Raw genomic sequence first — 14,011 nt, 5'->3', positions numbered from 1 at the left:
CTTAAGGAAAGCCGGGGTGATGGCAGTGAGAATGGAGAACCAACCCCAGAGAAACAATAAAACCTGGGGGTGGTCACTGAGACCCTCAGGAGGGCACACAAGCTAGGACACTTCTACAAACACTCTTTTGTAAGGACAAAAGACCATTTTTGCGTTTATCCCTTCCTTTTCAGCTCAAAGGGTAGCAAACATCTAGGTCCTGTTTAGACCAATATTGGGGAATCTTCATTAACACGAGGTTTTACGCCCCACATAAAAAAAAAAAAAAGCACTTCAGGCAAAAACAACAGAGCAAATTATAATCTACATCTCCTAAAACTTATCTTTTTCTTTCAAAGGTTATCCTTTGAAAATGCTTTTGCTTGTGAAAAAACAAGCTGGGGGTGGGGAGCAGTGTTGTGACTGCCGAGGTGTTTCCAGAAAGAGGCAGACAGTCAATTTGCAAGCATCTTTCTATAGTAGAGGTTTCCCTTTATTTTTGAGGCTTAAGCGTACTTTATTCTCCCCTGCCATTAACTGAGTGGCCCTGGCAAGATGGCTAGCTTCTATGAGCTTCAGTTCTCTCATCTGTAAAATGGGGAGAATAAACCTACCCCCATGGGGGTTCTGTAAAGATTACATGAAAGAGCTTGCACAGTGCCCGAAACACAACTGACACCCCAAAAACACGAGTTCCCCTCCCCAGTTCTATTCCAGGGAGTAACATTCAGAGAACAACCACAGCCTTGTTCACCTGAAGTTTCTTCAGGAGTCAGAAGTGCTGTTCAAAACACCTTTTCACCGCCTGGGAAAGAGAAGCAAACGAGTCTCAGAGATACAGCTGAGCACAGGCTTTGAGGGGCACAGGAAAGAAACGCCTCTTAGTTGGTAGTAAGCACTTCCCAATATTCCAAACCATGCTCCTTTCAACAAGAGTGAATGCTATTAAGTGACTTAACAGAAAGAAAAGGCACCACAAGAAACGTTGTCTTTAAAACAACTTTAATGAAAACCATTCTCAACACATTCAAACAGCCCTTTTTGTGTTTCATGAACAACTTAATCTCGTCCAGTTGCCCCAACAGGTGATGCTGTTTCCCACCTCAGGTCTTTCCACCTCTTGAATGCACTTTCTTTCCCACCTTGTCCCTGGTTGCCCCTGCTTACCTGTCTTTTAAGTTACAGAGAGGCCAACCCTGGCACCCCTACTGAGCCTAGGCGTGGGGTATGGACAGGGGGATTCACTACCCATTCTCCACACTTTTGAGTATTTGAAAATTTCCACAATAAAACCTTTCAAAGTCACTCTTTAATATAAGAAATGAAAGAAAAACATGGTGGGTCATCCCAGGTACACCAATTCCACCTGTCCATGAACCTGAACTGCAGCTCACCCCCTACCAAAGACGCAGCACTGCCTACTTTCTCACGGATGCGTCCTTGCTGATCCCTGGTCTAGTTTACAGGTCGCTACAAGTTTCCTACATTGGACACATATTGTGATAGTTTACTGTCATATTAAGTGTGAATACTGCCCAAACGTGTTTCACTTGCTTTGAGACTGAAAAAAGGAAGCACTAAATGGAGAGGCTCCACTATCTCACGAGCACCCACTAGTGTCAACAACATAAAGTCATTCTCAGAGTTCTGTGGGGCTGATAGGTTTGGGGAAACCTGCAATAGCGTTGATGTTTAAAGCAGGAAAATAAATACCAGGGTGAAAAGAAAGCAGAATTTAGGGGACAAACATGTTTTCTGGATCCTTATCCCAAAAGGAACTTAGAGAATCAAGGCATGTAGAAGTTACTCAAAGTTGCTCTCCAAGAGTCCCACTGATCTGTGTGAAGACAGCCACATGAGCATTACCATCCCCCGCGCCCGCCCCGACTGGCTCCACAGCTCCTGTCCTCCCTTCCAGTCACCTGCAGACACCTGGGCCTCTGTGAAGGATGCTCAGCCCTCTCTGGCAGCTCTCAGGGACAAGAGACCTGGCCAACTGCAACCTAGGGAGGACTGGAAGTGGCAGTGACCTAGCAACAAAGACGTGGGTCTTCCCTGAACCTGAGTGGTCGTGATAAAAAGAGTAGCAGTAGAGTGACGGTTAGCTTATGTTCTGAGTGCTTACTATGTACCCAGCATCGCTATATGATCTTCACTCATATTTTCATTTAAGCCTCACAATAACTCTATGAGGTTGAGGAATTTCATGAAAGAGGAAACTGACCAAAAATCAGAAACACTTTGCCGAGAGGTCAGAGGAAAACAATCTTGCACGGGGCCCACAGCTAAGAGGTAGAGAGCTTGGACACAAAGGCAGGTGGGCACCAGAGCTCTTCAACATGCTGTCAAGTTTTTGGTAAGCTCACTTTAGGGGTGAAATAACAGGACAAGACTGACAACCTGTTGCAAGTCTTATACAAATATCAAGGAGACAAGTCAAGTGACAGTCCATCCAGCGCTTTGCAGGGAGACAGACAACAGCAGGAATGCCGTGTCAGCGCCTCAGCTGTAAAGAAATGAATTCTACCAACTCACCTTAGAGGACCCGCCCTGGGGAACTAACTCATACTGACGGGTATTATTGCTACAATGAGAACCAGTAACTTGGAGGAAAACCAGAACATTCAGTGCCTGCAGCTCAATTCACCCTGTTCCCAGATGGCAAAATCTACATGGGAAACAAGTCACCACCAGAACGTTGCTCGGTAAACACTAAGTCTCAGCACTAAGGTATGACACCTCAAGTCATAAAAACCTGAAACAACGGTAATATACCAAGATCAACCGCTCTGGAATTTCCGGGACAGTCCTGAGCTCCAGCACTCTATTTATAATATTGTGAGTTGCTATTCTGCATATATGATCCTCCCTGCCAGAGTAGTGCTATCTATGCTCTAAGGTCCTCATTTTCAAGGGTCTACGTAGAGCACACCTTTCCAATAACATACTTACGTCAAAAATCAATATAATCTGTTAAGTCCTTCTACTATAATCACACTCTGGTTTTGAGAAAAATCCTTATCTGGTGGATTCATGAACCACACAGGCCCATCAGACTCGGAAAGGAGTTTCCTCTCGTTATGGCCACATTAACAAACCAGGCCTAGGCTGACCTCATTGGTTTTACGACGACTCTTTGACCTTCAGTTTCAGACACTGATGCTTTTTAACTTTAGTCCCAAACTCTGCACAGAAAACAATTTCAGAATAACCAGCGACTTGACTTTCCTCATCTGAGGAAGATGAGGGCATTAATCCAGGTTAGGGCTGGGTAGGAGGGTCCCAGGAGGCGACGAGCTACTGGGAAAAAGGAGGTCAAGCTTTACTCAGCGGCTATGCTCTCATCTATAGTTTATATACTGAAATTTGAAAAGGGTTCAGCTACTTTTTAAACGTTTGCAAACCACTGACCTGAATGGCCATTCTAAGGTCTCTAAGTATTTAATTCTATTTCTGATTTTTAAAATTGTTTTATTCAACAAATATTTGGAAAGTGCCTTACTTTGTGACAAGTCTGTGGTAGGCATGGTGTTTACAACAGTGAACAGTACGCTAATAAATACAGACTCTGCCCTCAGACCTATTACTGTTTTGGCTTTGGTTGTTTTTTTTAAGAAACTGAAGAGTGATATAAACTCTGTCCACAGCAGAGTTACCTTCTAAAATTCTGTTTTATATTTTCCCAGGTGTTAAAATCACAAGATTCCTAAAACTGAGCTGGTACACGTTTCTACTATGGACACTGGTTCAAGTGCTTCTTCCCCTCTGCCCAATATTCGGAAGATACAGGCTGAATAATACAGACAAAACCAGTTGTAAGTTGAAAAATCAAACTGCATTTTATTAAAATATACATAAATAACCCTTATTTTTCTTTATTTCATCAGTTTGGGGACGTTAAGAGGAAACTGAGAGGTAATAGCATTGGTGTAGAGAAATGAAGGCCAAAAGGGAGTCAGTGAAACTGTATTCCAGCCCAGATCTGCCACCCAGCAGCCTGAGAAAGGCATTTAGTGTCCTCGGCTGCATAATGAGGTGGTTGGAATATGTGCTGTCTGGGGTCACCTGCAGCTCAAAAACTCTACTGTCCTAATTCTGTCCTAATTATTAGGAGCAAATGCTATAGCTATGTATTAACTACAGAGCAGGTGTTCACAATGAAAAGTAAATGACCACTGAACTCACAGGAGTACTTTGAAGGAAGACAAGAAGAATACAGACGTTCTCTGCTTTAAAAAAATGCATTGATGTTACTGTTTTATTCACACTAACTAGAATATATACACAAAAAATGTGTATCATATGTGGCTTTCAAAAAATTCTACGTTCCATGAGAACTATGTAAACAGTGTAAAATGTTCCTACTGCATAACAAAAGAAAACCAGCATTTCCACGTAGTATTAGGAAAATATCTAGATAATTTGAAGTTACAGTAAAATGAAGTAAAATATCACAGAACAGTCTTTTCATGAAATAGTTATAGTCTAAAGCCAATACAGTTCATACTTTCAAATACTTTGGTAGAAGTGAAATGAATACAAAGCAAAAAAACCAAAATCCAAAAAAATTCTACTGTGGTTCTCATATTGATTGGAACTTTAGCAAGGAGGCGACTGCACAGCTACCTTAGATGACAAATGGAAAAACTTCTCATTTGCTCCCCACTGCTGGTGGCAATGATGCTGGGAGAGCACTTCACAAATCTTCTGTGAAGTGCGGAGCATCTCACTTCCTTCCACAGCTCTGCTCTCAGCAACAGCCTGGAAGGCTTCTTAAAGACAGCAGTTCAGCTTGGAATAGAAGTGATCTTGGTTACTTCCGCTAACAGATATAAATGACCCCGCATAAAAGCAGCTCAGAACTATAATTCACATTTAAAGTAGAACATAAATTTTTAAAAAACTGTGTTATTATAGTTTCTCAAGAAGTCCATAGAAGGTACTACATTAATTAAAAAAAAAAAATGCAAGTTCAATAGCCCACTGACAATAGTTTTTTAAGAAACAGAAACAACCGTCTGCATGCTACAAGTATTTCTTCATTGATATCACATATTACTTTAACAACTGTACAACTAAACTGATCTGAGGAGTTTTTAACTGCATCATTTTAATAATTTCTTTTTCTCATCTATACAGCCCAAATGTGGTACTGATTGATTTCACTGTCTTTTTGTTCTGTATGTTTTCTTTCAAATAAAGCCCTATATCTGAGAATTACAGCAGAGTAACTGTCGGTGAATCACATTTCTGTCATCCATCACAGGAGCAGACTGGGGATGTCCTCTGAGGATTTTCTCAGCAATGTAATTTATACTGCAACTTTCTGTAAAGACAAGAATGTCTTTAAAAGAAGAAAACGAATCCTCGGTCAGCTTTACAAACTTATAGTAATAACACAATAATGCACTGTCGTTCCTTTCTGAAGTAAAAGAACAAACACACTGTCAAGTGCCAAACAAGCACTGCAAACTGCCTCTGAAGAAGAGCCTGAGAGCACAAGTCCTCAGACAGGCCTTCTGGAGGGATGAAAGGGCATCAGGGAGTGTTTGGTGAGATAAACTAGCCTGATAACCTTCATAACAAAATGAGTACAGAAAATAAAATACAAAATAGAAAGTGAGTTATCTGTTGGGTTAATCTGAGGCTTTTTAAAGAACAATCCTAAAAAGGGCTAAAGGGCAGAAAAAAAATTATTCAGCAAAATTGTCTATGCTTGAATGAACCAAGTATAGAAGGATTGTTAATATTTTAAATTAATTATTTTATAGTACCAGCGTAACATTGGGAACTAACTTCTTGCCTAAATTTTACAACCACGTATAAGAAGTAAAACAATTACAGTGACCGAATCATGTGTGAAATAAAAGGTTCTTAATTTTTCATATCAGATGTATCACAGTCCCAGGACTACTACTGTTTGGACTTTGTTTTGCTTTGTTTTGTGCAGAGAGAATGTCAGGGGAACTTAAATCATTTCAAAATTCATTTGGAATAATAGCCAAGAACATAGTATACCAAGAACTTGCACTGCCAGATATTAAAAACTTTCACTGATTCTAAGACAGCATCAATTGTAAGATGCAATATTGTTTTATGTACCATGCAAAGAAAAGATGTCCAGGGTATGGAATCTAAAAGGAGACAGAGACCCTCACAAAAAGTGGGGATACCAAATGGCAACAGCCTCAGTGAGGGGTTAAAAAAATAATAACAACAACGCTTCCTCCAGAAGAGAAGGCAAAGAAGCCTGCATACCACTTCCTTGACAACAGGAAGAGGGGGAAATAATTCCTTGATATTTGCACTGGTACCTCCACCCCAACCTGCCTACAAATTCTGTGCTCTGAGTTCACACTACCAGCAAAGGCCAAGAAAACCTCAAGCAGAGATATTAGCTTCAACAGACTCAGACTGGTAGTGCCCCCAAGTGACTAGCAGAAGAAAACTCAAACCCTCTCAGGGAGAACTCAACTTCCATTAAGGCAACAGCTGATTTTTAAGATGCACTCCATATTTAAAGATGCTAAAATGTGGAAAATACATAATATGAAATCAGATAAATCAGTTATTTCTCTGGTAGGCAGATGAATAACTCAATAGAAGAGATGTCAGAAAGCCAAGAAAACATTGGGCATATGATTAAAAAAAGGTCAAACAATAATAGCACATGATAAAAACATCAAGCCAACGACAAAAGCGTACACTGTTCAATATATGGCACAGACAAAAAAGATGAACTATTTAAGAAAAAAGTTCAATCCCTCTCTATACCATATCCTTCCTAACCTATAAAGTTAGATGAAAAAACAAAACCATATAAGAACTAAAAGAGAATAAATGTAATTATCTAAATAATAATTAATCTTAAAAGACTGGCCTACATATTTTTAAAACATGCTCCCCACCCCACCCCTCAAAAACCCAAAGCATAAAAATAAAAGGCAAATGTCAAACTGGAAAAAAAATTTGCAATGACCAAAGGTTAATACCCTTAACTGTCATAATTATAAATCAACCGGAAACAGAAATACCCCACCCCACACCGCCAGAAAAATGTACAAAGGTCAAAAACTGGCAACTGACAAAAGAAGAAATGGCCAATTAAATACATTAAACATGCTCAATTTCACTAGTAATAGAAATGCAAAATAAAACAATGATATAATAATAATTTCTAGCTATCAAATTAGCAAAACTTTTTAAAAAACCAGTAATACCCAGTGTGGGCAAAAGGGTGCAGCACTTATATGGATGGCCGCTATGAAACTTCAGCAACCTTCCTGAAATGCAACTTTACAACAAATACAGATCAAAAGCCTTTTAAAAATGTGACTATCCTTAGATCTAACAACGCTACGTCTAGGAATTTATGCCAAGCAAACACTCAGAGATGTGCAGAAAGTAGGTACAACTACATGTCAGAATTATTTATAACAGTGAAAAGTTGGAAAATCACCTAAATGTGCAACAGTGGTAGATAAATTAAGGATTTTAATAAATAGAACTATAAAATGAAATATAATGCAACTATTAAATACCCATGTATCTCTGAAGCACTGTTCATACTAGTAAAAGATTAGATAACCTATATGCCCATCGGTAAGGGACAGTTAAACAAATTACGGTGTAACAGTCAATGGAATACTACACAATCCCTGAAGAGAATAAGGCGGCTCTTTTGTTCTGATATATATTCTTTCTGCCTGAGATGATCTTCCTCCCCCAGATATCCACCTGGCTCACTTGCTCAAATGACATTCTATCAGTGAGAATGTCCCTTGCCATTTTATACAACAGCAACTTGTTCCCATCCCAAATGCACTCCCTCTCGCCCTTTTCCTGCTGCTCTATTTTTAACCATCCGGCACACTGCCATTGTTTATTTACAGTCTGTCCTCCCCCAGAGGAAAGAAGATCCTTGAGAGCAGAGACTGTTTGGTCCACTGCTCTGAACCCCGGGGGCCTAGACACTAGTACCTGACACTTAGTAAGTAAGGTGCTCAGCGAATGATGCATAGATGATGGGTGGATGGATGGATGGGTGGATGGATATGGGAAAATCTCAAAGATACAAACATAAGAAGTGTGTCTTATTTTGCCAGTATTTGTCTTTTAAAAAGGAAAAAATCATGTATGTGTTAGCAGATGTCTGGAAGGATACACAAAACTTGGAACGCTGGTTGCCTCCGGGCAGCGACATTGGTGAAGAAGTGTAAAAGGGAGGGCCCTCTCTTCTGTCACTTCTAAAAGGTGAACCAGGGACCTGGTGTTCCAGTGGGTAAGACTCCACGCTCCCAATGCAGGGGGCACAGGTTCAATCCCTGGTGGGGGAACTAGATCCTGCCTGCATGCCGCAACTAAGAGTCCACATGCTGCAACTAAGACTCGGTGCAGCCTAAATAAATATATATTTTTTTTAAAAAAAGGAAGAGTCTCTTCCTAAAAAATAAATAAATAAAAGCTGAACCAACTGTATGTATAGCCCACTCAGAAAAACAAATAAAAATGGTAAATATACACACACCCATGTTGTAGGCTGAGGTGGAAAAACTATACAATATACTCGCAAGCGGAAAAAAACAGGCTACAAAATAGCAAATAATATGAAATACACCGATGAGGTGGATGGACCTAGAGACTGTCATACAGAGTGAAGTAAGTCAGAAAGAGAAAAACAAATACTGTATGCTAACACATATATATGGAATCTAAAAAAAGAAAAATGGTTCTGAAGAACCTAGGGGCAGGACAGGAATAGAGAATGGACTTGAAGACACAGGGAGGGGGGAGGGTAAGCTGGGACGAAGTGAGAGAGTGGCATGGACATATATACACTGCCAAACGTAAAATAGATAGCTAGTGGGAAGCAGCCGCATAGCACAGGGAGATCAGCTCAGGGCTTTGTGACCACCTAGAGGGGTGAGATAGGGAGGGTGGGAGGGAGATGCAAGAGGGAGAAGATATGGGGATATATGTACATGTATAGCTGATTCACGTTGTTATACAGCAGAAACTAACACAACATTGTAAAGCAATTATACTCCAATAAAGATGTTAAAAAAATATATGAAATACACCAAGACTTAGAAAAAGCTTAGAAGGATTAACTTCTAACACTTTTAGTTAGCAAGATTATAGGTGATTTCTGCTGCTTCTTTTCTACATTTTTCTTTAGTTTCTGTATGAGGCACTATCGTTTTATAATTTTTTAATGGTTTTTGAAGCACACAGAGCACTTGTTTAACAGAGGGTCGCAGCACCCAGATCCCAGGGCACAGTGACTCCCTCCCAGCGCTGCCTCAGTGTTCCTCACTTTGCGTCTCCCATCCCAACCTCTGGGTCACCCACTGGGAAACTCCTCACTCCTGTGATTCTCCGACCTCATCCTGCACTGACCTCTCGCTTTTTTCAGTCTCTATCACCTCCCTTAGCTTCCTTGTCTTTCTCCTCCTGTCTTGGTCACCCGGCAAAACCCTAATCCTAGTAAACCCAATTATCTCTTACTGTGCACCTCAACCAAGTAGCAGCACATGGCCAGAGAAAAGTCAGGCGATCGTGCTAACTGTACTCACTTCAAATTTATGACCAAATATCGAATGGGCACTCAAGCCTGCAGCACAGTCCTACCACACTTTGCTGGTAAATTCCCGTTCCCCACACGCTGAGGTGAGTGTTCTTCTGCTCCCCTCCCTCCTCACGTCTCCCACAGCCCTTGACCGTGACCTTACTCTCACACACTTAGGACAGGAGGCCAGAGAACCCCGGTCTACCCACCACCACCGTTACCCACTACCCATACTGTGCCCTCACTCTCAGCCTTCTTCCAGTCCCATGGAAGAGGCAGCCCTGCTCTTTTTCTAAGACAAAACCCTTCGATCTGCCCTGGCCCTATCCCCCATTGACTTTTCAAGTATTTCCTCCAATAATATCCCCTTTAGTTCTTGCATTCTCAACTTCTCCCTCAATACTGGATCACTGTCGTTAGCAAACGAACACACCTTAATATCATAAAATGTCCCTGTCTCGTTTCTGTTAACCTTCACAGCCAAACTCGTTCCTCTGATCCCTTACCTCCCCTCAGCCCACTGAGCCACTGCTGTATTAAAACAGCTTTGCTCAAGGTCACCAATGATGTCCTATGTCCTCTTCAAGCCAGTGGCCCATTCTTGGTCCTCCTCTTACTTGACCTCTCAGTGGCATTTCACTTGGCTGACTGCTCCTTCCTTGAAACAATCTCTCAGCTTCCCTGAGACCACGAGCCCCTGGATTTTCTTTCACTTCACAGACTTCTCTCTTCTCCACTGACACACTCCTAAGTGACCTCATCCAGTTTCTGGTTTCAGGTGGCAAGTATGTGCTGATGATTCTAAGGTTATTATTATCTTCAGACTAACATCATCCACTACCAACTCTCCATCGCCACAACCCTCAAAACCCTGCTCCCCCAACAAGCCTTCCCAGGAAAAGGTACCAGCAACCACTCAGTTGCTCACATCAAAATCCTAAGGGTCATCCTTAACTCTTCTTTCCCGCACTCCCCACACTGAACTCATCTGTAAGTCCTGGACATCGCTACCCCCGCACTAGACCTGAGTTCAATCATCTTTCACCATCCCTATCACTACAACCCCAGTCGGAGTCACCACCAGCCTCTTACCTGTTGTCCCTCCATCCCTGCCCAGCAGTCCACCCTCCACCCAGCACCCAAAGCAATCTTTCTAAAGTATAAACCAAATTATGTCACTCCTCTTCTTAAAAACGCCCAGTGTTTCCATTACTCTTAGAATAAAACATAAACGTCCTACCAGATCCCTCGTAGTCAGGCCCACCTACCTCTCTCCTCTTCTCCCCTCTGGCTACACGGGTCTGCTCTCTGTCCCTCAAACACAACACATCGGCTCCCATCTCATGGCCCTGGCAACTGCTCTTCTTTCTGCCTGGATTTTTCTCCCCGTACCTCCAGGTGTCCACCTCCTTCTCATCATTCAAATTTCAACTCACATATCATCAGCTTGGCAAGGCCTTTCCTGGAAGCACCCCCAGTCACTCTCAACCTCTTCCTATTTTGTCTTTTCCACAGAACCTATCAATAGCTGACATTTACTTTTGAATTAGAGTACAGGCTTACTGTAATCTCCTCCCAGCAGAAGGCAATTTCCTTAAAGGTGAGAATGCAACCTCATTTACCACTTATCCCCAGGATGAAAACTGGCGTCTGGCACATAGTCAGTGCTGAATAAATATCTGTCAACCAACTGAATGACTATTTCATAATTGAAAATCTGGACTGAGGTAACTCTTGACATTACATTTAGTTTATTTTAATATTATAATATCAGAAATGCTGAGAACTGATAAAACTGTATCAAAAGTCTGATTACAAAATGGCCTTTTATACCTCTTACCTACTCTGTTAAGGTTTTCTAATACACATTAGGAAATGACCTAAATATCCATGAACAGGAAGCTGGCTGAATATGATGGGGCAGAGCCATACAATGGATTCCTATGTAGCCATTAAAGAGAATGAAAAAGATCTACACAAGTTACTATGCAAGCTGTACGGCTGATCAACAACATCAAGTTGCAGAACAATACAGACAATGAGATCCCTTTGTTTTGACATGAACACATATTTGATTGGACACGCACAGGAAAATTCCTCTAAGAAAATCCTACTAAAAGTGGTTACCTCTCCAAAATAAGAAGGTGAAGACTGAACTTATCGTTTATGATTAAAAAACCAAAAAGTGCCAGGAACTACTTTTGATTTCAGCAATCTAGAGCTCACCACTTTGCACTTCACTCTATCAAAGGCTATAAAAGTTCTTTTTAAAAAACACATTACCTATTTTTTAAAATGATGTATAATCTAGTGAGGAAAAACTGGCGTCAGTTGTCTCAGGAGAACAGTCAGGTAACAGAGTGTGGCCAACTTGCAGGTTGGTTTATGCATTATAGGTTTAACCCCCTTCTCTATTCCTTCCCTTGATAATGACTGGGAATGCTTAAAATAAAACCTTTACGATCTTTCAAGCAGTTTGGGGTTGAGGGGGGACATGGGACATGTGACACAGGCTTAGTCAACAAGCGTGAGTAAATTTTTGGAGATGCTTCTGTTTTCCTAATTAAGATAGATAGATATAACCCATACTACCCTTTCTCACCTTCTTCAAGCCCCGAACACAGATGTTATATCTAGAACTACGGGAGCTATCTAATAACTACGAGGCAACAAGAGCCAACAGGCAGGTGAAAAGATGCAAACGATCATTCAATAGACGAACCCTTCCTGTTATGTAAGAAAAATAAACCTCTATTTTTTTAAGGTATTGTGAGTTCGGTTCCTTAATGTCTCTACTCTGAATTTAAAAAAAAAGAAAGAAAGAAAGAAAGAAAAACACTCAGAGGAAACAGAAAAAAGAAAAAATTATAGTCAACATCAACTCCATAAAAGAGGCTTCAGAATGAAACATTCAGAATTTATACACACAATAAAGATAAACTCACACAGTGAAGCTGAAGTCCAATCAATGCTGGGGCTGCTCTGGACTAATGCTCATTGTTCGATAAATTTCTTTAAGTAATAACAGGGCAGTATCTTCAGATTCCCTATTACAAAGAAAAGCACATTTACTTAAGAGATAATTAGAAATTAATTATATTAATTAACTTCCCTGGTGGCACAGTTGTTAAGAATCCGCCTGCCAATTCAGGGGTACAAGGGTTCGAGCCCTGGTCCGGGAAGATCTCACATGCTGTGGAGCAACTCAGCCCGTGCACCACAACTACTGAGCCTGCGCTCTAGAGCCTGCGAGCCACAACTACTGGGCCCGCGTGCCACAGCTACTGAAGCCCACGTGCCCAGAGCCTGTGCTTCGCAACAAGAGAAGCCACCACAATGAGAAGCCCACGCACCCCAACGAAGAAAGCCCACACGCAGCAATGAAGATGCAGCCAAAAATAAATAAATTAATTAATTTTTTAAAAAAAGAAAGAAATTAACCTCTATGCATAAAGATGGAGAATGCAGCTTTGGTTCTATTCAATTCTACCTAAGGAGGGCAAATGAAAATAAAGTAGTGTAATCTCAGAGCTGTCCTTAAAAACTGGATGAATACCAATCAGCTCCAAAATAGCTGTGCTGCAGTTCTCCTTGGTGACGGAGGATACACAAGAGGATGGCTTTCAAAGTCCCTACCATTCCCATTCTGTGAAAGGCATCCCTGCAAAAACGGTGTGCAAGTACCAAAGGCCTTTGGTCAAAGGCAGATGACATGCTGCCATCTTGTGGATAACTAAACTAAAGGGGGAAAAATACTGATTTTGAATATATGGGCATTCAAATTGCAAATGGTAAATCAGCAAGAACCTCACTAAAACTGCTGTATGTGCTGCAACGTAAAGGCCACATGAATGTTATCAAAGATGAAAATACTTACCAATAGCATAAGTGACTCTGAAGAGCGAAAAGATATTCATTAAAACTCTCTATTGGCTTTTCTTGAAGAACATAGTCAATTCGGCGGCCTCCGTTTAACATTCCAACCTTTCCTAAGTAGTCCTCATCCTTGGAAAAATCTGGACTTTCAACAGTCTTTTCTGCTAGAATTTAAACCATTTCAATATCAAAGTCAATCACTTAATCATTATCCTTTGACTTTAGCTGACCTTCTGGGCTCAAGAGAATATTGCTTGACACACGTAGCAACCTGGGGAACTACCAGGCTCACTTCCCATTCCTCCAAAGAGCCAGGGGAAGAGGGGCTGGTTCCCCGAGACAGAAGAGAAAGAGCCAACGAGCCGACAGAAGTTTTGAAGAAAAGGGGTGAGAGAGCGTTGTAGAAAGAAAGGAAATAGAATTAGAATCTGAAAGAATCAAAAACATCACGGCACAACGACCTGACATTACGTGTACAGTCTACAACGACACAGTACAGTCCGACACAGTACCAGGAGAACATTTCTCACAGGGGGTCATTCAGATGCCTGAATACTAACTTAGTTCTCAACTCTAACATTCCACTCT

At 41.2% G+C, this 14,011-nt stretch overlaps 1 protein-coding gene across 4 annotated transcripts in view; it reads right to left on the bottom strand.

The window, feature by feature from the left end:
* Positions 1 to 455: 455 nt before the first annotated feature.
* The window catches only part of SEC23IP (SEC23 interacting protein), a 51,200-nt gene continuing 37,644 nt past the window's right edge, over positions 456 to 14,011 (bottom strand). Inside the window, exons 17-19 of one of the 4 annotated variants that reach the window (XM_032608120.1) lie at positions 13,425 to 13,587; positions 12,493 to 12,594; positions 456 to 784 (exon numbers count right to left, since the gene is read on the bottom strand). In XM_032608120.1, coding sequence (XP_032464011.1) covers positions 12,513 to 12,594; positions 13,425 to 13,587 — 245 coding nt within the window. In that variant the 3' untranslated portion in view covers positions 456 to 784; positions 12,493 to 12,512. Of the gene's footprint in view, positions 785 to 3,795; positions 5,324 to 12,492; positions 12,595 to 13,424; positions 13,588 to 14,011 lie in introns of those variants that run through there. The other 3 variants (XM_032608121.1, XM_032608119.1, XM_032608122.1) reach the window with 3 other exon arrangements.

This window comes from Phocoena sinus, chromosome 16, assembly GCF_008692025.1.
Source record: "Phocoena sinus isolate mPhoSin1 chromosome 16, mPhoSin1.pri, whole genome shotgun sequence".
Taxonomy (NCBI): domain Eukaryota; kingdom Metazoa; phylum Chordata; class Mammalia; order Artiodactyla; family Phocoenidae; genus Phocoena; species Phocoena sinus.
The sequence above is the reverse complement of the archived record's forward strand: the minus strand, read 5'-3'. Positions and strand labels throughout refer to the sequence as shown.